The sequence below is a fragment of the Oryctolagus cuniculus genome, chromosome 4 (assembly GCF_051225735.1).
Source record: "Oryctolagus cuniculus isolate XC-2025 breed Fujian yellow rabbit chromosome 4, ASM5122573v1, whole genome shotgun sequence".
Lineage (NCBI taxonomy): Eukaryota > Metazoa > Chordata > Mammalia > Lagomorpha > Leporidae > Oryctolagus > Oryctolagus cuniculus.
The window spans coordinates 78,048,317-78,075,747 of record NC_142870.1 but is presented as its reverse complement, the minus strand read 5'-3'; the positions used below and the strand labels follow the sequence as shown (position 1 = coordinate 78,075,747).

At 39.7% G+C, this 27,431-nt stretch overlaps 1 protein-coding gene and 1 long non-coding RNA gene across 3 annotated transcripts in view; one reads left to right on the top strand and one right to left on the bottom strand.

Moving 5' to 3' along the window:
- The window catches only part of SLC15A2 (solute carrier family 15 member 2), a 40,969-nt gene extending 19,074 nt beyond the window's left edge, over positions 1-21,895 (bottom strand). Inside the window, 7 exon segments of one of the 2 annotated variants that reach the window (NM_001082700.1) lie at positions 5,160-5,237; positions 5,499-5,589; positions 6,987-7,086; positions 9,423-9,515; positions 19,173-19,314; positions 19,910-19,997; positions 21,781-21,895. In NM_001082700.1, coding sequence (NP_001076169.1) covers positions 5,160-5,237; positions 5,499-5,589; positions 6,987-7,086; positions 9,423-9,515; positions 19,173-19,314; positions 19,910-19,997; positions 21,781-21,885 — 697 coding nt within the window. In that variant the 5' untranslated portion in view covers positions 21,886-21,895. 2 annotated transcript variants of the gene reach the window in all.
- LOC138849296 (uncharacterized) lies at positions 21,705-27,232 on the top strand. Its single transcript, XR_011387929.2, has 2 exons — positions 21,705-21,839; positions 26,833-27,232. It is a non-coding gene; the product is annotated as an uncharacterized LOC138849296 (long non-coding RNA).
- Positions 27,233-27,431: the final 199 nt, after the last annotated feature.

Genomic DNA, 27,431 nt, shown 5'->3' with positions numbered 1-27,431 from the left:
TAAGTATTTTACATAATTAAGTAAATTATTAAGTATTTTACATACATTAACTAATTTAGCCTGGCAAAATATATGTACTCTGCTTTACCCATGAATACACTGAAGATTAAAGAAATTAAGCAACTTCTTCAAAATTACACAACTAGCAATTTATAGAAACTGTACTTTTGACCTAAGGTTTACTTGATTAAAAATTCATATTCTTAATGACTAATAAAGCATCTCATTTACTCATTTTTGCACCATACACAGTACTAGACACTAGTTGGAATACAGGTAAAAAAGACATGACTTCTGTCCTGAAGAAGCCCAAGCTACTGTTCCCCATTTTCTATCTCCTTACTCTTCGTAAGATGCCCTAAACTCTGTACTACTCATAAGTCCTGTAATAAAGCTCTCTGTTGTATTAGTTCTGTTCTTGAGCTCATTCTGTTTTCCTTAATTCACATTTCTATTTAAACACATTCCCACAGCTAATTATAAGTGAATTGTTTTCTTATTTTTCCTTTTATTTCCCAAATTACTAGCAATGGGCGAGTGTTACTTTTACATCTGTGCTATTGTTTTTCAAGTCTATGAAGTTTATTAAAATCACCGGGAAGACTCCATCCTGGTTAGCTCTTTCCTCCTTTACAGATGCCCCGCTCCACAGATGCTTCCCTAGGAGACCCTCTGCTAAAGATGACTTCCTCAGTGGCCAGCTGCATCTCCCAATCTCCTTACACACCAGAATTCATGAATTACCTTGCCTGTCTCTCCCTTAATTTTCTAATTCCTCCATTCCTCTGTGTCAGGTTCATTCTACCACCTTTTCTTTGTTCTTCTTTTCAGTTTCCCCAAGGCTTCTCCAAATAACATTCTTTATCTACAAACCTTTCTTATTGTTAATAGAAATAATATTTCAGGGAAAGTCTTAGCAATCAAGTGGAAATCAATCTAGATAAGGGGAAGCTTTTGGATGGAAAATAAATGGCACTTAAAATCAAGAGTGATCCTAGAAGGTACCTTTCTCTGAAGGGAGGAGAGAACTTCCACTTTGATTATGGCCTTGTATAAATAAGGTCAGAGTTTGTGAACTCAAGAAGCTTCCATAGCCTTGGCAGATCATGACAAGAGCCTCAGGTGATTACTGATGTCATAAATAAGAGTGTCAATTGTTAAATCAACAACGGGAGTCACTGAGCACTTACTCCTCATGTAGGATCTCTGTCCTTAATGCATTGTACTATGCAAATTAATGGTAAAAATAGTCTTCAAAGAGTACTTTATACTTTGTGTATCTGTGTGGGTGCAAACTGTTGAAATCTTTACTTAGTATATACTAAGTTGATCTTCTGTATATAAAGATAATTGAAAATGAATCTTGATGAAGAATGGGATGGGAGAGGGAGTGGGAGGTGGGATGGTTGCGGGTAGGAGGGAGGTTATGGGGGGAAAAGCTGCTATAATCCAAAAGTTGTACTTTTGAAATTTATATTTATTAAATAAAAGTTAAAAAAAAAAAGTGATCCTAGAAAGAGGCTGGACACATCAAGAATGCTGGTTGTAGTAGAGAGAAGGCATGATAAAAGAAAAGCCATGTAAGCAACTTGACAAAGTCACACTTAAATTTCAGTCACAGGGCCGGTGCTGTGGCATAGTGGGTAAAGCTGCTGCCTGCAGGGCTGGCATCCTATATGGGCACTGGTTCAAGACCTGGCTGCTCCACTTCCAATCCAGCTCTCTGCTATGGCCTGGGAAAGCAGTGGAAGATGGCCCAAGTCCTCTGCACCCACATGGGAAGACCTGGAGGGAGCTCCTGGCTCTTGGCTTTGGATTGGCCTAGCTCCGGCCATTGTGGCCAGTTGGGGAGTAAATCAGCAGATGAAAGACCTCTCTCTCTCTCTGCCTCTCCTTCTCTCTCTCTGTAACCCTAACTTTCTTTTTTTTTAATTAATTAATTTTTTTTTTTGACAGGCAGAGTGGACAGTGAGAGAGAGACAGAGAGAAAGGTCTTCCTTTGCCATTGGTTCATCCCCCAATGGCTGCTGCGGCCAGCACAGCGCGCTGATCCAAAGCCAGGAGCCAGGTGCTTCTCCTGATCTCCCTTAAGGACCTGGGCCATCCTCCACTGCACTCCTGGGCCACAGCAGAGACCTGGACTGGAAGAGGAGCAACCAGGACAGAATCTGGTGCCCCGACCGGGACTAGAACCCAGGGTGCCAGTGCCGCAGGTGGAGGATTAGCCTATTGAGCCGCGCACTGGCCTGTAATCCTGACTTTCCAATAAATAAATAAATCTCTTTAAAAAATTTCAAAGTCACTTAATTGAAGAAGATGAATAGGAAATTTGAGTGTCTCTTTCCCCCAAAACTTAAAAATGATGTTGCTGTTTCACAAGTAGAAGACTTCAAACGGAAACTCTCTCAACTTCTTGCCACCAAATCTATTAATTCCTAAATTCACCCATCCTGTCTTTAAAGATGATGCTCCTGCTCCTGTCCAAGCATAATTGCTCTATATGTACTTTCATATATTCTGTCTTTATTTTATAACTTCAAACTCTTTTCCTACTAGATTATTCCCAATTATATGCAAGTGTTCTCAATATTTTCCCTTGAAATTGTGTCATTTTCCAGATAAATATACTTAAATTTTTTCAATTTTTAAAAAAATCTCTTCACTTTCCAACCTACTTCAGTCTTCAGCCTCCACTAACCTACTATAGATGACCACTATATCAATGGCATCCTTGTGGCTATATTTTATGGAGTTTATTTCACTTATATCTCAGTTGCTCACTCAGTAACATTTGTCACACTGAACAAGTCCCTCCTTCAAATTCCCTTGGTATCCGAAATGGCACTATTACCACTTTGGCAATTCCGTCTTTGTTTCCTCTTTTCCTGTCTTTTATAAATGTTGGTGTGCCTCAAGGTTTTACCTCCCTGTTACTGCCTCTTCTTATCTCACTCTTGTTATCTCTTAGTCATCTATTTTCAATGTTTAATTGCTTATAGCGTACATTAATGACTCCAGACTTATATCTACAGCCCCAAAATGTCTTCTGAGCTTTAAACCAGTACTTCCAAATACATATATTTGGTAACTCTAATTAGATGCTCAGAGGACATGTAAAAGGCAACATGTCCAAAACACAATTCATCAACATTGCCCCAAACCCATTCTCCTTCAAGCAACTCAATTAATGACCCCGCCATCCACTCAGTTGCTCAATTTAGAACCCTGCATTCAACGTTGACTAATCTTCTCCCTCCCCTCACACATTTAATTATAACAAGATTTGTTAATTCAGTAAGGGACTCCCCTTGAGCACAAAATTCAAGGGAGAGCCAAAAACCTTAGTAATCAAGATAAAATATTATCCTTGCTTCACTCAACCCAATCCTCTTCACATCATAGAAACATTATTAAAAAATAAAAATCTGGCAATCACTATCCTCACAATAAAATTCTAATTCCTTAATACCTTAAAAGACCCTTTTAACTGGTTCCTGCCAACTTCACCTCTTTATATTTTTCATTTATGTTCCAGATAATCTAAATTCCCTCCAGATCTTTGAACATATCATATGATTTTTTCACCTCCTTACAAATACCATTTCTTCTTTCTGGAAATACCTCTTTTAGAATATTTTCTTTGGTTAATTGCTGTTCATACCTTAGTTCTTTCCTGAGAAATTATTTCTTTGGCAAATCTTTTATGACTCTTAAAGTCTTAATCAGATATCCCCTCTATGTGTTCCCATGACTCTGTATTTCCCTAGCTGTGACACTGATCATGCTATGTTGTAAATTCCTGTTAACTTGTCTGTCTTCCTTTCTCTACTGAACTGTAAAAGTTCCTTTAGAGCACAAGCTCTGTAGCTGTATAATATGCCAGTGGAAATCTAATACTTAGCACAGAATCTGACACACAATAGATTCATTAAATAAATATTTAATAAATTAATAAATGAAACAACAATAAATTGAATTACAGTGGAAGTCCAAAGAATTGAGTTATGTATTAGCACTCAGGAAACTAATGCAGCTGACTAATTAGGACAGCTGGCACTTATTTCACACTTCATAATTTATAAAACCTTTCACTTATAGCATCTCTTTTATCTTCATAATTACTTTTCTATGTAAATATTAGTAGTGTGCAATGATCCAGAGAAGGAGACACAGTGCTAATCCATGGAAAATCAGGAAAATATTGGGTAAGTACTTGACTTTGAAGGGAGAAGGAGTCAGAGAATACATTATAATACATTATAAAAAGCTCTCCTGGAATACAGTTTCTTGTATTTGGGAACTCTGAGTATTGCTATCAGCCCTGTTGGTAGAAAATAACCAGACTGAACATTGAGTTTGTGGGCTTTTTTCCCTCTGTCGAGCTTTCTACGTGTTTGGACTGGATATCTTCCAGGGGGTGTCACTCTGAGGTTCAGAGTGAGAACAGGTTTCCAGGTCAATGATTAGAAACAATCATGCCCAAGTTTCCCTTAGGCTATGTAAACTAAGTAGCCCACACATCTTCCTTCTCTTCAGGACTGGGTTCTGAGAGGCAAACAGAAGGCCACTTGATCAAAATTGTATTAGTTTCCATCTGTTTATCCATCCCCCTTACTCTCTTTTTGCTCAAGAGAAAACTCCTTGGAAACATTGTAGAAAGGGAAGAAATAGGTAAACCCAAAAGCTAATTATAAAGGCTCTGAGAATTGAAAAATGTCTTCCAGTAACTAGATACACAAGTATCAGATAATATAAGCTGGTTTAAGAGAGAGGACTAATTATCTTGGTCTTTCCCTACCTGTCTTGGGTAGAACCGTGGATCTCAACATTGACTATACATTAGAATCATCTGGGATACTTTAAAAATTATAGAAGTCCAAATCCCTGATGACTCCTACCTGTGGTTCTGAGACTGGTCTTTTTTTTTTAGTCTCCTAAAGAAACTGACTAGCTGTGTAACTCTGGGTACTTTTTTTTTTTAAATGGTTTCTGGTTTCATTCAGAACTTATCTCTAAAGCCAAGGGAAAACTCCTACATAAACTTCATCTAATAGAGTTAGTGCGAGGATCAAATGCAGAAGTTTGTGGAAAGTACCCACATGGTGTTTTCATGTGGCAAGCAGCAGTGATTATGTTTCCTTTGCCCCACCTACACTTACCAAGTGCTATTACCATGAGCAATCCTGGAACTCCAAAAGCCAATGCATAACAGTCTTCCCCAAAACACTGCACATCTCCTAAAGAAAATGGGGAAGAGTAACCTTGAATCTTTGATGTTCTCAATCTACAATCTCAGGTTCCTGTGGTTGTAGACATAGTCAACCTCTTTCCTCCCATCACCAAACCCATAAACCTTCTTTTGGGCCAGATAAATCAAGACTAAAAGAAATTCTCAAAGATTTCCAAGCCAAAAAACGGACCACAGGAAGACCCGAACAGCTTTGTGGCTGTTGAGAGTAGATAGCCTTATACAGGGCTCCTCAGGAAGTGATTCTGACCTCTTAGCATGGGTGTGATAAATGTAGAAATCAAGCTCCCTGCATTGATGGCGAGGTAGAAGCCAGAGAAGTATCTAGTCCGTTCCTCAGCCTGAAACAAACAGGATAAATGATCAGTGCAATGAGCCTCCTTGCTCTATCCCAATCCCTGTTCAGATTCAGAGCTGAAGGAACAGATTCAGATTTTGCCTCCATGGCAGCTGAGAACCATATTAAATATGATGTTCTAAAACCTGTTCAAAACCATGGATGGATGACCCCATTTACTCATCTTTGACACTCCAGTGTCAGCAGCTGTAACATTCTTTTACCTGACTAAATATGATCAACCTATGCTCAGCGCCATCACTGTGCCCTGTATGTAATATGATAGAATGTGATATTAATATGATTCTCATATTAATGTACTTGCATTAAATGTCTGTTTCTTTCAGTTAGTCATGAGTTAATTTGGGGTAGAAATCATATTTCTTTTCTGTTAGCCCTGGTTCCTCACACAGCATCTCACATATATTACAGCCTCAATAAATGTTTATGGACTACATTAATTAGGTGAATGACTGATGGAGTTAAATGATAACCTTTTAGGGTGTGTTGTAAGAAGAGGACCAGAACATAGGACAGTGCAATAAATTGTTGACCAATCAGGATAGTTCAACTAATGCTTGAGGGAGATCACTAGAGAGAATAAAAGGAAATTGGTGGGCTTAGAAGTGGCTGGCAGAAAAACCTGGAAAACCTACAAAAATAAGTGTTTTGTGGTTTATCTAGAAATAATACAGAAAATATTGCTGTTATTTTTGGTGAAGAAAAATCGATTTTGTATAGTTTATTTGAATCTAAATAAAATGTGAATTTTGTTTAAAAAAAAAAGAAGTGGCTGGCAGAAATGTGAAGGTGGATTTGTTGTATTAATTGAAATATTAATAGTTACTACATGAAACAGTTTTCAAATAAATTTGCTGATGAATGACTTATTAGGTTCTGCTGTGCTCCATTCTGGAACCTCAGAGCTTTTTCCGACACATTAGTGCAATCAATCCTTCCCTATTTTCTATTTACATCAGGTTTTGCTTCTTCTTCTGGTTCTCATTTAGACATTATCTCGCTCATGTGATTCTTGTAGTCTATTATGCATAGAATCTCACTTAGCAAAAATTGGCCATTTCTTCAGAGTCAGCATGTAATTATGACCTATGGACACTTAAGCAATCAAAGAGTGTAAAATAACCCTAATAGTCTAAAAGGTAAGAGATACGTAAGAAAACAGAACAGGATGGAAGGAGAAAGAGATAGTAGGTACTGTGTCAGGGAGAGGGTGAAGAAGGGAAGGGGAAAGAAAGGGAAAGAGAAGGAGTGAGAGCACAAAACATAAATAGCTACAGAAGAGGGGCTAGGTACATGAAGATAAATGTAGAAGAAAACTGAGGTAAAGAAAATGGAGAGATCTTCCATCCACTGAAAATACAGAAATAACAGAACTCTTACATGTTTTTCTTCAAACTGGTCTCCACCAAAAGCTGCCACGCAGGGTTTGATGCCTCCTGTCCCCAGTGCTATTAGACATAGGCCGACAAGTGATAGGACTCTGAAATGGAGAGATGAGGATGCTAACCAGGTTGATACTAAACACAACTGTAGGGCTGCTGACTTGGAAAAAAGCACACAAGGACAAAGACCCTCTCCTTATTTCTACACTGTGGGCGTTTCCCATTCTCCTTCACTCCAGGAAATACTCATGGACACTCGCCATCTTCATAATGCTGAGCCTCTGTTAGAATAAACTGTGTGGGAAGATTTTGATTCTGTGAGTTCCATTTACTCCTGTGGCCACTGGGTAGAATTAGATACTGAAGGGACTGAATCTCATTTTTCTCAAAGGGTCACATCAATAAAAAGACTTATAAATCTTAATCCCACATATTCTTAGAAACAGAAAATTTTTAAAATGTTCAAATTCATCATACAATATAGAAATGGTGTCAATGATTATGCCAATTAAGTAGGCATCAAATATTTATTTGGTTTCAAACAAAATTCCAAATTTATATGATAAACACAATGTAGGCATATTGGAACAGATGCATATGAACTGCCCCCTGAACAACTGTAATTTTCTGTACTGACAATCTAAAGATACTAGGATCTATCAAATTTCTTTGACCACTGAAACAACAAAATAGCATTAATAAAGAAGAATAGAGCAATCATAGTATATGGAACTACACATAAAGAGTTACTTATTTATTTGAAAGTCAGAATTTCAGAGAGAGGGAGATACAGAGGGGAAGAGAGAGAGAGAGAGAGAGAGAGAATTTTCCATCCACTGGTTCACTCCCTCTCACTAAATGGCCACAATGGCCAGTGCTGGGCCAGACCGAAGCCAGGAGTTTCTTCCAGGTCTCCCACATGGGTGGCCAGAGGCCCAAGCACTTGGGCCATTTTCCACTGGTTTTCCAGGCACATTAGCAGTGATCTGGATCAGAAATAAAGCAGCCAGGACTTGAACCAGCACTCATATGGGATGCTGGCACTGTAGATGGCTGCTTAACCTGCTATGCTACAGTGATGGCCTCAAGGAACTCAAGGAACATCAGTGGAAACAGTCCCAGCTTGGAATAGGAATTCTATAATATCTATAAGGAAATATTACAGATTTTTAAAATGCTGGTGAAATACAATGCATGGATGAATGCATAATAGATGGGAATATGGAAGGCATGAAGGTTTTAGTTGGTTTCAAGCACATGAAAATTTCCTACGGAGATGATAATAGGCATTCTGGAAGTCCTCACATGCTTAATTAATTAAAACAAGTGAGTTCACATAAAGTGGAAAAGTTTGGGATTGACAGTTGTTGAATAGCAGGTAAAGCCGCCGCCTATGTCACTGGCATCCCATGTGAGTGCCAGTTCGCATCACAGCTGCTCCACTTCCTATCCAGCTTCCTGATAATGCACCTGGAAACGCAGCAGAGTGTCGCTCCCCCTCTTCGTGGAGGAACGACACTAAGCCCTGCCTAGGCTTCATATCTGAGTCACGGCACCATTATGTCGCTCCCCCTCTTCGTGGAGGAACGACACAGGACCCTGCGCTGTTCTTTCTGTCTGCTCGGCCCTCCCCGGGTTTGCTGCTGGTTCTTCCCGGGTTGGCTACTATCCCTTCCACCTCCGTGGAAGGGCAGTTCCCCCTGGCCACATTCCCCACTTCCGCAGGGGAGCGGCACACCGCCGGCCGGCTCTTCTCGGGGGCTGCACAGGTGTTCCCCTTAGATGTTCCCCATAGATATTCCTGGTGCATGCCGTCTCTCTCCTCCTTTATAGTCCTCCTCTGCCAATCCCAACTCGGCTGCCCACACGCCGAGTACGCTGCTCTCCTCCAATCAGGAGCAAGTCCTACAGTTTATTGGTTGAACTGGAGGCAGCTGTGCAGAAGCTGTTTACTTCTCTCCCAGCACCATATTGTGGGAGAGCAGATGCATAGAGTAAGTCTTAATTCCAGTTAACTCAGTCTAGTCCGGATTGCTCCCCACAGCAGAGGATGGCACAAGTCCTAGGGCCACTGCCACTCACGTGAGAGACCCAGATGGAGCTCCTGACTCCTGACTTCTGCCTGGCCCACCCTCAGCTGATGCAGACATCTGGGGAGTAAACCAGCGAAGAGGAACACTATCTCTGTCTCTCTCTCTCTCTGTAACTCTGCCTTTCAAATAAATAAACAAATCTTAAAAAAAAAAAAAACGGTGAAAGGAGTTCAACTGCTTATAATTTTTTTTTCTTAACCAATTTGTTTATGAAAGCATAGATTGTAAAGTAAGGGTTCATCTCTGCTAAGAGAACAGATAATCACCTGTAATGAATGCCTGAGACACATACCTGCCTCATGGTACTAAAGTCCTTCAGAGGAATCCAAGACTTTACTCACGTGTGTACCACTTTCCCCCCGAGTATTGGAAATGCACTCAAGGACTTGATCACATGGCCAAGCACATACACCAAGGAGAGATAGATGATTGTCCTGTTGAGAGAGTTAAAGCAGCCCATCAGTCTGTGTAACACTCAGAGATTTGAGTAATACAGATTCAGGGCTCATAAAGTTCTCAGTAAACAGAGGAGGAGGAGGAAGGAGTGCAGGAGGAAAGAATTACTTGAGAACAGAAACAATAGCAGTGAAAGAAGTAAACAGACTGGTCAAAGGGAGTGCAATTCTTCATACTGCAATGTGTACTTAAAGGTGATAAACATTCTCTCCAAATTCCCTTCTCATACTGCTCCTTGCCCCTCTACCTGCCCACTCCACACACACACAGAGCACCCCTCTTTTCATTTATGTATGACAAGAATGGGGTGGGTCTGTAGCAAGAATAATGATGTTTTCAATTCGGAGAACTAGTAGAACAGGATACTTTGACCTGAGGTGTTTTTCTCAAGGAAAGTCTTTTAGTCTAGAAAGTAAGAGAGGTCAAGGACAAACTCCAAGTATATAGGAATGACCAACACAAAGGACTTCTTTAACCCAAGTGCTGGGAGGTAAAGAGCTCTGAGGTTCTGTATGGATTTATTTGGACATTGGGGTTGATTGTAATCCCCACCTCAGTTACCTCATGGATGAGTTACCACGTTTAAGAAAGGAGGATCCAGGGACTTAGCCTGTTCAGTGGCAAAAATCATGCAGTTGGTAACAATTACTTGTGTTGTTTTTTCTGAGGAACTTGAATGGCAATCAGAAGAAGAGTAAAGAAGTCCAATAAGAGCATACAGGGAGATAAACACATTGAAATATGGCACATTACCACACATCTTTATGTGCATTATCACACCAGCATTCTCTGGCTATATCAGTGGATTGTTAACACTGTAATGAACCTTGAAAATTACACAGCTTCTATCTGTGATTTTGAGGTGCTTTATGCTAATGTGGAATATAAAGAATGGACTGAAAATAACAGAGAGAAGCTGGAAACATTAGAAATATTGGGATGTGAGGGGCCGGTGCTGTGGCGCAGTGGGTTAACACCCTGCCCTGAAGCGCCAGCATCCCATATGGTTCGAGTCCCAGCTGCTCCACTTCTGATCCAGCTCCCTTCTATGGCCTGGGAAAGCAGTAGAAGATGGCCCAAGTCCTTGGGCCCCTGCACCCACGTGGGAGACCCGGAAGAAGCTCTTGGCTCCTGGCTTTGGATCAGCCCAGCTCTGGCTATTGCGGCCAATTGAGGAGTGAAGCATCAGATGGAAGAACTCTCTCTCTCTCTCTCTCTCTTTCTCTCTCTGCCTCTCCTCTCTCTGTGTAACTCTGACTTTCAAATAAATAAATAAATCTTTAAAAAAAAAATATTGGGATGTGAATTTCTCATTCTAAATGTCAAGTCTGCCTAGTTTGACTCTATTGTATATCCTTTTTTTTTTTTTTTTTTTTTTTGACAGGCAGAGTGGACAGTGAGAAAGAGAGAGAAAGGTCTTCCTTTACCGTTGGTTCACCCTCCAATGGCCACTGCAGCCGGCACACCGCGCTGATCCGAAGCCAGAAGCCAGGTGCTTCTCCTGGTCTTCCATGTGGGTGCAGGGCCCAAGCACTTGAGGCATCCTCCACTGCACCCCTGAGTCACAGCAGAGAGCTGGACTGGAAGAGGAACAACCAGGACAGAATCCGGCGCCCTGACCAGGACTAGGAACCCAGTGTGCCAGCGCCACAGGCGGAGGATTAGCCTATTGAGCTGTGGCGCCGGCATTGTATATCCTTAAGAGGAATATAATGACATGTAGTGAAGAATAATTTTGATGACTATTCCAGCACTAATAAACATCAGGGGAAAGGGCAGGCTTTCTCAAAAGGCCTTATAGCATCTTCTAGAGAAAAGCTGTCTTTGCTGGAATTTTAAAAAAGAAGAAAAGGGAAAAATAAAAAGAAACTGAAAAAAAAAAGAGAGAGAGAGAGAGAGACTAATATCAAGAACCCAGAAGATGTTAGACCATCAGAGGAAGCAAAACATAAACAAAAAGATTCTGACTTGGAGTGATAGACTTGGATCAATGTCCAATTGTTGGACTAAACGTATGAGAGAAATGTGTTTTATGAGGAAAATAGGCAACCTTTTAGATGAAAGGCTCAGGAAGTATTTTAGGTAGAAGGATATAAGAAAGGAAATTAATGGCAGGATTTTTTTTTAGTTTTTACAATTTTTAAAATTTATTCATGAATTTAAAAGGCAAAGAGACTGAGAACTCCATTAACTACTCAAATGCCTGCAACAGCCAGGGCAGGACTAGGCCAATATTTAAAGTCAGGAACTTGATCCAGGTTTCCCATGTGAGTAGCAGGGACCAAACCACTAGAGCCATCACCTGCTGCCCACCCCCCTGCCGCCCAGGGTGCTACATTAGTAGAAAGCTGGAAGGGTAGGCAGAGCCTAGATTCCAACCCAGGCACTCTGATATGGAATGCAGGTATTCCAAGCAGCTTCTTAACTACTGTGCTGTAAACACCCACTCCTGGCAAGAAATTCTAACAGCAGGAGAAAGAAGTTAAGAGATTCTTGAAAATTCTGCATTTGAAATAGGGTCATGAGGTTCATTATAATCCTAACCACAAGACTCAGAACTATTTTAGGTAGACTTGACCAATTCCTTAATTGTAGAAACCAGGAAATTGGATCCAGAGAGGTCAAATGACATTCCTAAAGTGAAATCTTAATTAGTAATAGGGTTAGGTCTGGCACTTCTACTCTTTTTTTTTTTTTTTTCACTTCTACTCTTTCTAACTTATAACACAGCGTTCCTTCAGTTTTCTCATGACAAGGTTAAAGTAGAAAGAGAAAAGGGAAGAGGAAAAAGTTATACATTTTATTTTGTTGTAAGAATATCAAAAGCCATTTGCATTAATAGCTTAGGAAAGGAGGCATTCATACAGAGATTGAGAGGGAGTATATGCAGTGATGGTAGAGGATGAGACCTTAAATGAAGAAGGAGTCAGCTCTGATCAGAGAAGGTAGGAGGGAGAAAGTATAAGTTATAGACCCACTCAAAGAAAGAGAAAGGAGAAATGTGGAGAGAACATACTAAGCCAGAATAAATACATTGAAGAGAGGGGTTATATGTTATTTTCGAGGTCAAGTGCACAAACTCAGAGGCATGGGTTGGAGGATGTAAGAACTAAGAACCATAACTAAAAATGCTTTATTCTCTTAAGAATTAACACTAAAATAACATCCTAGCATTCAGTTACCCTCTCAGTGGATGTTTGTGGAAATCATGAGAAGCCAATATGCATGTTTAACAATTTTTATTTTCTACTGTGTACTTATCAGATAGTCTTTCCTATGTGAACTCTTGAAAGAAGCCTCACTTCTCTCCCTGCACAGGGACATCCTTACGCAAGAATCAGAGAGACTCTGGGTGTTCACTTCCTCTTTACACAGCTAGGATTCTGGAATAGCAAGCAGAGGAAGGACTTAAGAAGTTGTTCACCAACAGAAGTCACTGTGCATTTACTCCCCATGTAGGACCTCTGTCCTTAATGAGTTGTACTATGAGAATTAACTGCAAAACTCTTCTCAAACTGTACTTTATATGATGTGTGTGTACTTATATGTTGTTTGTGGGTGCAAACTGTTGAAATCTATACTTAGCATAGAGTTGGTCCTCTATATAAAGTTAAACTAAAAATAAACCATAATGAAGAAGGGGATGGGAGAGGGAGTAGGAGGTGGGACAGGAATCTGGGTGAAAGGGCAGGTATGGGGGAAAGAACCACTATATTCCTAAAGTTGTACCTATGAAAAATGCATTCATTAAATAAAAGCTTTTTAAAAAAAGAAGTTGTTCACTAAATTGAGAAAATTGTCCCTAGAGGGTTTTAACAGTATTTCTAATGTTAGAGGGTTTTTAATCCCCCAAGATAACACTTGAAGAAAAATAAGCGTATTTATACACACACACACACACACACACACACACCCAGAGGACTACATGAGAGGTGGGGAAGAAGTTAAAGTCTGAAACATAAATCTATCTTGTTTTCCTGTAGCTAATGAAGAAAAGAAGGTTGCAGACTCAAATTAGACAGTAGGGGAAAAGAGAAGCCTACTCTTCGCCTGACTGTCCAACTTAAAATAATCAGGAATAAATTATAACGGGATGGTAGTTTTAAGAGCTTATTTCCTTAGATTGTTATTTTCTATTTGTGTATGTGTACACACACACACATACACACACACACATCTGTACAAGAACAAGATATCCATGTTTTCTTTAAGAAATTTCCTTTCTGAAAGAAATATCAAGTCACTTCCAAAAGAGTTGTGTTTTTTAAAAAATAACCACAATAGCCTAACAAAATGAAAGTCATCTTCATGCCTATCCACATCACACACATTCACACACATTCACCCCTAGATAATCACGTGAGTATCTAAGGGTGAATAATTTTATTAATTCAAATATTTACTATGGGCCTGCTATGTACTGAGTGCTGTGAATAAAAACATAAATGGTTTTTTTCTCAAGTGCTTTGAAGAGTTATCAAAATTATGTACAAATTATTATAATAAGATTGAGTTTGGTAAATTTCTTAAGAGGGGAAAAAATACAGTTCAGAGAAGACTAGATTACTTCTACCTAGTAGTGAAAAGTGAAGTAGAGAGAATATGCTGTAACATAGGGAGTGTAGGTAAAATTTGGGCTGAGCATTAAAGAGTTTAACCTGGAAGGATGAGAAAGAAAAGAACTCCATGAAGTAGAAACAGTGCAAGTGGATATGGAAAAGAGATGCCACTGGTTATTATTAAGAAACTATTAATATTCTGTTTTACTCTAGTGGCACTTCTTGAAAGGGAGCAAATATGAGAATAACTGCAGAAGGGTAAGCTGGAGTGAGATTAGTAGACAGTGATTTAGTCAGCAGAAATTTTTGAGCAGCGTCGCAATGTTATCAGAGATTTCTTTTAGGAAGATTAATTTGGTAGTAGCATAGCTCAATTGCAGGAAAAAGTAAAACAGTGAAAACGTTTTAGGTGTTCATTTAAATATCCCAATTTGGAGGCAAGGAAGGCCAAAATAGGGTGGTGGAAATGAATGATAAGGGGATTTAGTATTGAATATGAAAAATTTGAGATATAATAGACACAGAATTGGTAGAATTTGATAATCCATCGAATGTGGTGATGTAGGGAAGCTGGGAGAAAGAACAGCCAAGATGAATGCCAATATGCAGTTATAATAAACATTGGAGTTTGAGTGTAGGGTTATATTGAGAGTCTGAGGAGCTGGGGCTAGCTAGCACTGTGGCATAGTGGGTTAAGCTGCCTCCTGCAACACTGGCATCACACAAGTGCTGGCTTGAGTTCCGGCTGTTCCACTTCCTATCCAGCTCTCTGCTGATGTGCCTTGAAAAGCAGCAGAGGATGGCCTAAGTGCTTGGGCCCTTGCACCCACGTGGGAAACCCAGAGGAAGCTCTTGGCTCTTGGCTTCAGCCTGGCCCAGCCCGGACTGTTGCAGCCAATTGGGGAGTGAATAAGCCAATGGAAGATCTCTGTCTCTGTGACTCTACCTTTCAAATAAGTAAAATAAATCTAAAACAAAAAAAGAGTTTGAGAAGCCATCTCCATATAACTATCATTGATACCACATGACTTGCAAAGGGAGAATCAAGAGAAAGGGAGCACAGAGGAAGTTATAACCTGGGGAAAACACTTATATTCAGGAATGAATTACATTAAAAAAAGAAGCAAGGAGGAGGCACCAGATAAAGAATAATTCAAAAAAGTAAAAGGAAGAGAACAAGAAAATAGTATTGGGGAAAGCCAGGAAGTTTCAAGCACAGAAGAGCGACAAAATCACTGAAATGTTAAAACAAATTCAAAATAAATGAGAATTTAGGAAAGATCACTAGAATTTGTAAACAAAGAGATCATTATCAGTGGTCTTAGAGTAATTTCAGTGAGAAAAAAATTTTATTTATAGTATATTTTACTGTACTTACCACAATCTGCTCTGTATTAAACCTATTTGAACATGAACAATGGGAAGCAAATATATATATATATATATATGCACACATATGTATATATAAAATTTATTTCCTTATTTCACAAGGTTCTTTAGACAAGTATAAGTTGTTCAATAAACATTTATTGAATTAAATTTAATCAGATTAAACTGAAATAAATTGGGTTCTATTGCATTGTAGTATATTACTCTACTGTAAGAAGGCATAAAGAAGTGAGAGAGAATGGCAACATACAGAAATGATTCTTTTTAAAATTTGGGAGCAATGCAAAAAATGACCTAAATGAAAGATCTCTGTGAGTTAGATCCCAGTGGAAAGAACAGGCCATCAAAGAAGGAGGTATCTTTCTCTGAAGGGAGAAAAGAACTTCCACTTTGATTATGGACTTGTATAAATAAGGTCAGAGTTTGTGAACTCAAGAGACTTCCATAGCCTTGGCAGCTTATGACAAGAGCCTCGGGTGATCACTGATGTCATAAATAAGATTGTTAATTGTTAAATCAACAATTATTGTGCACTTACTCCTCATGTAGGATCTCTGTCCTTAATGTGTTTATACTATGAGAATTAATGGTAAAAATAGTACTCAAACAGTACTTTATACTTTGTGTATCAGTGTGGGTGCAAACTGATGAAATCTTTAGTTAGTATATACTAAGTTGATCTTCTGTATATAAAGATAATTGAAAATGAATCTTGTTGAAGAATGGCATGGGAGAGGGAGTAGGAGATGGGATGGTTTGTGAGTGGGAGAGTGGTTATGGGGAGGGGAACCGCTATAATCCAAAAGTTGTACTTTTGAAATTTATATTTATTAAATAAAAGTTTTCTTTCTTTCTTTTTTTTTTTTTATAGGCAGAGTAGACAATGAGAGAGAGAGACAGAGAGAAAGGTCTTCCTTTTTCCGTTGGTTCACCCCCCAGTGGCTGCTGCAGCTGGCGAGCTGTGGCTGGTGCACCGCGCTGATCTGAAGCCAGGAGCCAGGTGTTTTTCTGGTCTCCCATGCGGGTGCAGGGCCCACTGCCTTCCCGGGCCACAGCAGAGAGCTGGCCTGGAAGAGGGGCAACCAGGACAGAATCCGGCACCCTGACCAGGACTAGAACTTGGGGTGCTGGTGCCGTAGGCAGAAGATTAGCCTATTGAGCCACAGCACCAGCCTAAAAGTTTTCTAAAAAAATTGGGAGCAATGGTAATAAGAGAAAGAAGAAAGCAAAAGAAAAGTCAAGTAAGGTTTTGTTAGTTGAAAGCTGTTAGAGTTTGCACCTTCTTCTAGGTACAGAAAAAGAATCCAGCTTGAGGGAGAAGGTGAAGGCAGGCAAAGAGAATATTGGGATCGTTCTCTACAGAGAATGAAGGATGTGATGGTATAAAAATTCAACAAGCTTGACACTTCCGACTTTGGGATTTATTACTTTATGTCAATAATAATTCAATAAAAATAGACTTTAAAATATACCTCAAGGAGGACTGGGTTAAGGGTTCAATTAGAGGTTACTGAATTCCTCTGAAATAGGCAGGAAGCTGTTGTTCATCAAATCTTAAAACTGTACTTCTTCAATCCTAAAGGAGGTTATTTTAGAAATAAAAGCGCTGTCATGTGAGTTTTTATTTTGAACTAAATAAGTGGAACATGGTTCTTAGTTTTTATCCAGTATATAGCATCAATTCCCTATCTGGATGAACTCAGTGACTATTACTACACATGAAGCAAACATAGAGCTCAACCACCACCCACACTTTCTTAAGAAAGTGTGTTTAGTACTCTCCTATGTCCATAGATTCATATTAGGTGCTGATTAAGTTCAGAACAATGAGTTCATATGAGTGGCATTCAGAAAGTTCAAGGAAAATGGAATTAATAGATAAGTTTATTTTGGTGCAAAAAATTTTGGAGTCCATGATATAATTCACATTGAAGTTTGAGTGCAAATTTATATCAGAGTTTGAGGCACTGTAGGCATAACCCATGCAGGTTTTTGTAATATGCATTTTGCATTAATTTTTGAAGACTCTTTGTTATTCACCAAACTAAGATAGAAACCATTTTTTACAGCAAGGAGTTCTTGGAACACTACAGTAAGTACTCTGAAAAAAATATTCCAAGGTCAAATTAGTTTGGGAAACAGTATGTACTATAACCTTCCCTTGGATATTTTACAGTGTTTTATCATGTTAAAGGCTATAAGGCATTGATGCAGTAGGGAATATTTTTAGCTTTGTCCAAACTTGCATTTTCTTTAACTATATTCTTTTTTTTTTATTTGACAGGTAGAGTTATAGACAGAGAGAGAGAAAGGTCTTCCTTCCGTTGGTTCACCCCACAAATGGCCACTAAGGCCAGTGCAGCGCCGATCCGAAGCCAGGAGCCAGGTGCTTCCTGCTGGTCTCCCATGTGGGTGCAGGAGCCCAAGCACTTGGGCCATCCTCCACTGCCTTCTCGGGCCACAGCAGAGAGCTGGACTGGAAGAGGAGCAACCAGGACTAGAACCCGGTTCCCATATGGGATGCCGGCACCGCAGGTGGAGAATTAACCTAGTGAGCCATGGCACCAGCCCCCAAACTTGCATTTTCTAAACTTATTTGAGCATAAGAAATTTATTTTCCAACATAACTCATTCTACCCTATATAACCAGGTTTTCAATAGAACTTACATTAGTGGAAATGCTAATTTAAGGAAATCCAATAATGACAAATCCACAGAAAATAACTGGGCAGTAGATATACAAGATCCATCTCAAACCTCTAAGGGTGATGTTATAACAAGTATAATATGATACCATATTTCCATGGTGTTTTCAGGTATTTAAAAGATACTTAACTGAATAGAGTATTAGTTTAACTCATGAAAATATTGAGTGCTGGGGGCCGGCACTGTGGTGTAGTGGGTAAAGCCGCTGCCTGCAGTGCTGGCATCCCATATGGGAGCCATATGGGTTCCAGTCCCGGCTGCTCCTCTTCCACTCCAGCTCTCTGCTATGGCCTGGGAAAGCAGTGGAAGATGGCCCAAGTGCTTGGGCTCCTGCATCCTCATGGGAGATCTGGAAGAAGCTCCTGGCTCCTGGCTTCAGATTGGCACAACTCCAGCTGATGAGGCCATCTGGGGAGTGAACCAGAGGATGGAAGACCTCTCTCTCTCTCTCTCTCTCTCTGCCTCTCCTTCTCTCTCTGTATAACTCTGATTTTCAAGTAAATAAATAAATCTTTTTTTAAAAAAAGAAAAAATATTGAGTTCTGAAAAATAAAACTACAGAAAGAAGCCAGAGAAGAGAAACAGAGATGGTAGAAGACATGGAAAAAGGGACTCATAAGGTACTAAAGGATTTAGGATGATTCAGTTTTGAGAACAGATGGAGTAAGTGTAAATAACTACATGAAGGTCTCTAAGGTTATACACTGTCTAGTGGATAGTAATCTCTATTTCCACAATGAGCAGAAGAGATTAAGCATTAAACTACAAAATAGAAAAATAAAACTAGATTTAAAGAAATAATATTCTCACATGTGAAAAATTAATAGCAGAAATAGCCTTTCTGTGTTGTCAGTCATAGGTCTTCTTATTTGTCATGGAAGGCATAAGTATGTTCTTGCTTGGCTGCAAGGGGCTAGAAGTGATAACCTTCTGTACTATTAATCTGAAATTGCTGGGTATTTGAGCCGCCATTTTCCTTACTTGAATTTCCCCAGCCATGAGTCAGCAATGGCTGCTCCCAGGATGGGAGTGAAATAGCAGAGGCTGCTGAAGGCATGGTAGACAGATGTGGAGGTGTCCTCATTCCAGTGCAGGAAATACAGGAAATACAGGGTAAGCACAGCTACGGTGCAAAAAAAGGAGACAAAACAAGATCAATATGTTACAGTGACATGGAGAAGTATATTCGACCTCTGGTCTTTAAAGTTGCTCCTGGCTTTTGGCACTTCCATCAGTGAAGTAACAAAGGGGTGACTGCCACCAGGCAGTAGCAGCAGGGCCATGAGAGTCGTGGGAGTCGACAGGGTTATACTGACTATACACATAAAATACTCCCCCTTCAGTCTATGTGCACTCATAATGGCATTGAGGACAATTACAAAGACAACATGGTGATTCTGAGATTCTCTTTTTCCTCTTTCCCAAGCGACAATATGATTTTTAGACCTGACAAACAAGTGTCAGGAATGGAATTGTGATGATGAGAGCTTTCCCGCCTAGGTTCTCACAGGCTGTGTCCTGCTTTCTGTCAGGTCTTTCAAATCTTGGCTTGCATGAGCTATTATATAAAATCCTATGAAGCATTTGCTGAAGATTTTGGCTGAAGGAAAGGACCAATTTGGACCAAGGCAGAAAAAGTAGTTAAGGGAAATAAGTGTACACAAGGAGAGCGGGGAGTTAAAAACATGGGGTGAGTAGGACCCTGGACATCAAATTACCTTTCATGCCATAATAGGAAAAACGCTCGCAGAATTCATTCACCACAATGAAGGCAATGCTCAGTGGATAGTTGGAGCCACAGATTTTCTGTGCAACAGAAAGGCAATGGTTCAAGCATGAGCTATTTTTGTCTACTTTAAACACTAGATTGCTCCACAACTGAGATTCATTTATTTAAGTGGCTATAATGGGTGATATGGAGCAATGGTCTCTACCCTTCATGAAACATCTATTATCACATTAAAAGTACTCATATTTCTAATTTAAGAGTAACAGAAACTAATGGGATGCTATCTTGTTCCTTATTTATTTAATATGCTACTGCTCATACATTTCTTGTTCTAGGACCTGCTGATTTCCCACAATTGTTAAATGACTGGGTCTCTGGGCTAAAGAATAATCATATTTATTTCTAGCAACAGAATGAAGAGGTGGCCTATGAAGTGAGTACCTGAAATCCAGATAGTATCCTGCTTAGTGCTACTTTGGGGATTTACCCCTCTTGTCTGCATCTGGTTCATTTGCCCTACTGGGAGAAACCCTGGAATTAGGCTGGTTTCCCCCTCAGAGGCTGCTGGAGCCAGACACAGGGCTCAATATGGAAGGCAGAGATTTCTAAAGGTAAGCTGACTGATTACTTAGACTTTGGTCAAAGTGCTTAGGTCCCCTAAAATTAAATGCCCACTATTCCTACTAAGGATATTCTATAAAATTTTCATGATATTCTTACTGGACATTAAAGGGATTATGTTATATCATGCACTATACCAATCAAGACATAAGAAATGTCATGTTTTATTTCAACCTCTACCTTTATAATAAGTCACATGAGATGCAGGTGGAGATATCTGTTCTTGAAACAGTCAAATCTTATCATAAGATTTATATTGCCTCTTATTTCATAGGAGGTATACACATCTTTGTTAACAGATTTCAATACTTTGGAACCAGAAGTGATATAACTAATTTTAAAAATATTTATAAAAAATTAGCACTTTCATTCTTTTACCCATATATATAGACATTCATTAACAATCCTCCAAATTTATGAAAGTATGTTAATGCACCACAAAGAACTGGGCATCCTATCTTCCCAGCTCAGAGTTGGAGAATCCTGCAACTAAGAGTTTGGTTAATGTACTTCACTATCTGTAACACAGTTGCTGGCTGTGTTAACATACTGACACACTAGCCATATCGCTACATCTGTCTCTATGCCTTAGCTCTGTTACTCCAAAGAAATGAGAATAATACTACCTCTTGGCCTACAGTAAGGATTCAGTAAATCCTGGATATTATTACTATATCCTCTCCAATTACAGGATTTTGGCATGAGGATAAATGAAATAATAAATTTGGAAGTGTTTTAACAAGCATGCAATACAAAACATTACAGCTTCTTTGTCTTACCTCCCACTGTAAACTGGGAACACACAGTAACAGAGATGGGCTCTCATCTAAAACTTCTGTTGGTGTCCAGCAGAAGGCTCTGTACACCGGGGGAACTAAGGGCTGAGTTTTTGTATTGGTAAAGAAGGAACAATCACACACAGTTCTCTAGACAGGAATGCTTGCCAAGTTTCCCTGGACATTCAAATTGCCTTTTTCCCTCCTAGAGAAACTCCAAAAATGCAATGAAATACAGCAGAGCTCTGGATCCCAGTAGAACTCTGACTCCCTCTTCTTGCTGTTTCCTTTTCTAAGTAAAGGAAGCTTCGACTTAGATTTTGTTTGCAGGTGAATTCTGACTCCAAGAGAGAATAGTTCTAATAATCTAGCACAGCTCAGCCTGAAGCTTCAGAGGCCATGGACAGAAGCCAAAAGAAGACAGCTACTGCTGCCAGAGGCCGAACTGAATTTGGAGACTTACCGGAGGTGTCTTCTTTGCCGGGCTGGAGAGTCGAGGTGGTGTCTCTTCAGTGGAGACAGGTGAAAAAAGAGTTTCCTTGGACTCATTTTGCTGGAAGGGATTCATGGCTGGCTTCTTTCTCTCTCCTCAAGCATTTGGCTTCAGTAGGCAGTTAGGACAGCTGCCAGACTACAGTGAAAAGGGGTACTGGGTGTGTGGGGGGGGAGAAGGGGTGGTTTCAGCAACTAGGTTTAACCCTGTGGGTGTCAGTTTCAGTAACTGCCTGATTGAGAGCAAAGCAGGAAGCTATAGGAAAAGAAAGGGCTGGTGTTCTAGTTTAAAAGAACGATTGTATAAAAGGTAAACATGGGGAAAGGAAAACACCTTACAAGTCACAAGAGTGATGAGCCAATGCTAGAAAATTGTCAAGGAAATGTACATTTCAGAAAGATTACCTTTGCAAATACCTACAAGATAGCTCAGAAAAGAGTGCCTGAGCACAGATCAAAACACTGATATGAGGGTACCGGTAGCTGCTTTATTGAGCACCTATTATGTGCAAGGTTAATATAAATATATGTGAAGTACATATGTAATATGTATATATAACATAAGTATTTGTTCTATTTCTTACTACTATCCTTGTTTTATAGAAACTAATGTTCGAAGAAATTAAGAAATTTTTCCAATGTAACATTGTCAGTAAGTGATAAATGTGGAATTTTTATTATGCTATGATAGGAAGGGTAGAGATTGCTATCTGTGAAACTTTGGCCATTATTCAGGTATGGAAGCTATGTAAATGGAAGTAGGAATGTAGGTGAATTGAAATGCATTAAAGAGGAAAGGTCATCACAAAATTGAACTTGAGGTAAAAGGAGTTGGTTGTAGTTACTGATATTGTAAAGGTCAGCTAAAAATATCATTTAAGCAATTTAAAAAGTGGGGGTCCAGAAAATGAGAGGAAAAGATTGGTAATGTACATTTGGGAATCATTTTTCTTTGCTAAAGTCAGTTTTCATTTTCTCATTTCAAGATGAAACCCCCTTTCATTAAAGAAATAAAATTTAATTTGTGCAAAAATTATGTTCTAGGTACTGTCTGTAAAAACAGTTATGTTCTAGGTACCAGTGCAAACATTACTTTTCTTAATTCTCAGTGGATGGACTCTCTAACTACTCTAGAATATTATATTTAGACATTATCAGAGAAGAAACGAGAACAAAGATGATGACAATAGATGCATTTTATACCATGCTATTTTTGCTATGTCAAGGAGGGAAAGAACAAGAGCATGGTGTCCCTCTAGTTGTCAGTCAAAAGAAAAGAGAAAACAATGGTTAAGAGTTATGCAAAGGCATAACCACAAGGAAGTCTGGCAATTCCAGAATAAACTGCTTTGAGAATATGAGAGAGAAAACCTATGATTCTATTTCTTGCAAAATAGAATTCTTACATTACCTACTTGAATAATTCATTGACAAATAAGGTCTTTTCCTCCCTAAACTTTAACTCAGACTTTGACCACATCTTCTCCGCTTCTATTACACCCTTCATTTCCTCTCTCTCCCACCAACCTGTACCCAAAGGAGGGTCCAGCTTCATTTCTGAATGTGGTATTAATGAATAACCATAGTTATTCTTTTTGTTAATCACTCTGTATGTAAAACAAATGAGCAGTCAGAAATAACTAGTTAAGGGGCCAGCGCTGTGGTGCAATGGGTTAAAGCCCTGGCTTACAGTGCCGGCATCCCATATGGGCGCCGGTTTGAGACCTGGCTGCTCCACTTCCAATCTAGCTCTCTGCTATGGCCTGGGAAAGCAGTAGAAGATGGCCCAAGTCCTTGGGCCCCTGCACCCGCATGGGAGACAGAGGAGGCTCCTGGCTCCTGGCTTCGGATCAGTGCAGCTCTGGCCATTGCGGCCAATTGGGGAGTGAACCATTGGATGGAACATGTCTCTCTCTCTCTCTGCATCTCCTCTCCCTGTGTACTCAAATAAATAAATATTTAATTAAAAAAAAAAGAAATAGCTAGTTAACTAGTGGAGGTACAGATGTTTGAAGACCTAACTATGTTGGTGAATTTCCTTATTCTGTCATTTCTACTGCTAGAACAGCTTTTGATCTGGGAGAGTAGGTGGATCAGCATTTGTACGCAATGCACTAATTCATTTGTGCTCATATAAACCCTTAGTTCCAAATTTGAGATTCTTGGCATTGATTTTCTTACACTTTTGTTTAGATGAAGTTCTCTTGATAATGGCAATATATTATTATAGTATTCATAGAATAAAATACTATCAAAGATGGCAGCAATCTTAATCTTGTCCTATGTAAATTCAATTTTCCTGATGATAAGCATCATTTAGGGAGGTTCTTAGGTCCCTACTGAGATCTACTGAATCAGAATTTTTCAAGGGAAATGATCATATATAAGAACTTGTGTTTTTAAACAAGTACCTCTAGTGATTCTTATGTCAGGTATTTGAGAAACACTAATTTAAAACCCCTCTCCTGTTCTATCCTGAAGAGTATTTCAGAGGAGCTCAGAAGGGACAGAGAAAGGACTTGAGTCGCAGGCACCATCTAGGTCCATTTATATCAAATCAAGGTACTTCTTATACTCAGTATCTTTTCTAAGTTGATAACAGTTAGAAAGCACCTTCCCAATAGAAATGAGCACTTTTCAAAGACAATAAACTTTCAAAAGAAAATAAAAGTGGAGGAACCTAAATATCAGAATCAATTAGGGATAAGAATAAAGAATACTTGTTGCTTCTGTGATATGACATTAGAGAAAGATGTTTTACAGTCATATGTAGAAAGGAGACTGAAGCTGTAAAGTGATAGACACCAATGTAGTCAGAGAGTAGAGGCAAATATGAGATCAAAAGAGAACATGTGTTTAACATGGACCTTGAATATAAAGTCAGCTCACAAAAATAAATTGCATTTAAATATCAACATCAAAGAAAGAAAAAAAGAGAGTTTTAATAGGAATTATAGGCCGGCGCCGTGGCTCAATAGGCTAATCCTCCACCTTGCGGCGCCGGCACACCGGGTTCTAGTCCCGGTTGGGGCGCCGGATTCTGTCCCGGTTGCCCCTCTTCCAGGCCAGCTCTCTGCTGTGGCCAGGGAGTGCAGTGGAGGATGGCCCAGGTGCTTGGGCCCTGCACCCCATGGGAGACCAGGAAAAGCACCTGGATCCTGGCTCCTGCCATTGGATCAGCGCGGTGCGCCGGCTGCAGCGGCGGCCATTGGAGGGTGAACCAACGGCAAAGGAAGACCTTTCTCTCTCTGTCTCTCTCTCTCACTGTCCACTCTGCCTGTCAAAAATTAAAAAAAAAAAATAGGAATTATATACATTATAGTTTTAAGGACTTTGTGACTATTTTAATAGTTATTTTATATGAGTGAAGATGAAAATGTTTTCATTTGATTATTGCTTCTAGCTCTTGCTTATGTTCTTGCTGGACTATGGTCTTTTTACTTTTACTTGTTGAACTCTTAATTTATTAGAGCCATTAAACCTTTGCCTACAATGTAAATTAAAAATATGTTATCTCGGCGAGCGCCGCGGCTCAATAGGCTAATCCTCCACCTAGCGGTGCCGGCACACCGGGTTCTAGTCCCGGTCAGGGCACCGGATTCTTTCCCGGTTGCCCTTCTTCCAGTCCAGCTCTCTGCTGTGGCCCGGGAAGGCAGTGGAGGATGGCCCAAGTGCTTGGGCCCTGCACCCCATAGGAGACCAGGAGAAGCACCTGGCTCCTGCCTTCGGATCAGCGCGGTGCGCAGGCCGCAGCACTCCAGCCGTGGCGGCCATTGGAGGGTGAACCAACGGCAGAAGGAAGACCTTTCTCTCTCTCTCTCTCTCTCTCTCTCTCACTATCCACTCTGTCAAAAAAAAAAGTTATCTCAAAAAATGATAAATAAAATATTGAACAAAAAGATCAGCTCTAACAGCATAACAATAAATCTCTTGAAAGAGGTTCAAGAACTTAACACTAAAAACTATAAAATTATCCTGAAAGAAATTAAAGAAGTTCCAAGTAAATGAAGACATACCATGCTCACTATTTGGAAGGCTCATATTATAAAGATGTCAATATCCCCCAAGTCAACCTACAGTTTCAACACAAAATCTGTCAGTGTAGAAAACAAATGGATTTTAAAAATTCACATGGAAATGCAAAATAAAATTCAAGAATAGAAAAGCTAATCTTGAAGAATTGTGGGGAACTTGTATTATCTAATCTAAGACTTATTATAAAGCTATTGTAAATGTAACAAAATGGATTGACACATGACAGATAAGGCAATAAATGGAACAGAATAAAGTTCAGAAAAAGATTCACACATATACTTTCTTATTTTTTTAATTTTTTCAGAGCGAGAGAGGTCTCCCTTCCATTGGTTCACTCCCCAAATGGCTGCCAAGGCCAGCACTGCACCGATCCGAAGCCAGGAGCCAGGTGCTTCTCCCTGGTCTCCCATGCAGGTGCAGGGGCCCAAACACTTGGGCCATCCTCCATTGCCCTCCCGGACCACAGCAGAGAGCTGGACTGGAAGAGGAGCAATCAAGACTAGAACCGGCGCCCATATGGGATGCCAGTGCTGCAGGCAGAGGATTAACCAAGTGAGCCACGGTGCCAGCCCTCCACACATATACTTTTCATGACAAAGGTGATGCTGCAGTAAATTGGGGAAAATGATGGTGTTTGCAAAAAAATAAAAACATCTGTAAATGTATATGTCAAATTATTGACTCTTACACATAAAAATCAATTCTATATGGATTGTAGAGCTAAATATTGAAGTAGGAAAATAATTTTTAGAGGAAAACAGAGACCATCCTTATAAGTCTGAAGTGAGCTAAAATTTCTTAAATAAGACATAAAGTAGGGTAATCATAAAAAGTGATATGTTGGATGATATTAAGAACTTTTGTTTACCAAAGTCATCATTAAAAGATAACTTATAGAGTGGGAAAAATATTCATGTTACATATATCTGTAAAAGAATTATGTCCAGAGTATATACAAAGCTCTAAAACTTTTTTTTTTATTTGACAGGTAGAGTTACAGAAAATGAGAGGGAGAGGGAGAAAGAAAGGTCTTCCTTCCATTGCTTCACTCCCCAAATGGCTGTAATGGCTGGAGCTATGCCGATCCGAAGCCAGGAGCCAGGTGCTTCTCCTGGTCTCCCTTGCAGGTGCAGGGGCCTAAGCATTTGGGCCATCCTCCACTGCCTTGCCGGGCCACTGCAGAGAGCTGGACTGGAAGAGGAGCAACCGGGACTAGAACCGGCGCCCACATGGAATGCCAGTGCCGCAGGTGGAGGATTAACCTAGTACACCACCGTGCCGGCCCCAGCTCTAAAACTTAATAACAAAAAGATGGATAATGAAAAAATGTTCAAGAAAAGTGAATAGAGGATACTCAAACAGCCAATAAATTTGTGAACACTGTTAACTGTATGGATGTAAATATAGGTTATTTAACTAGTCCTCAATTGATGCATATTCAGATTTGATCTTTTGTTACTACAAATAACACAATAACAAGGCCTATAAGTTACATACACCTGGATACACTTGCAGAAGGTAGATTGCTGACTCAGCAGTATATGCGTCTGTAACTTTTAGAACTACCCATCTTCTTTGTCCATTTTT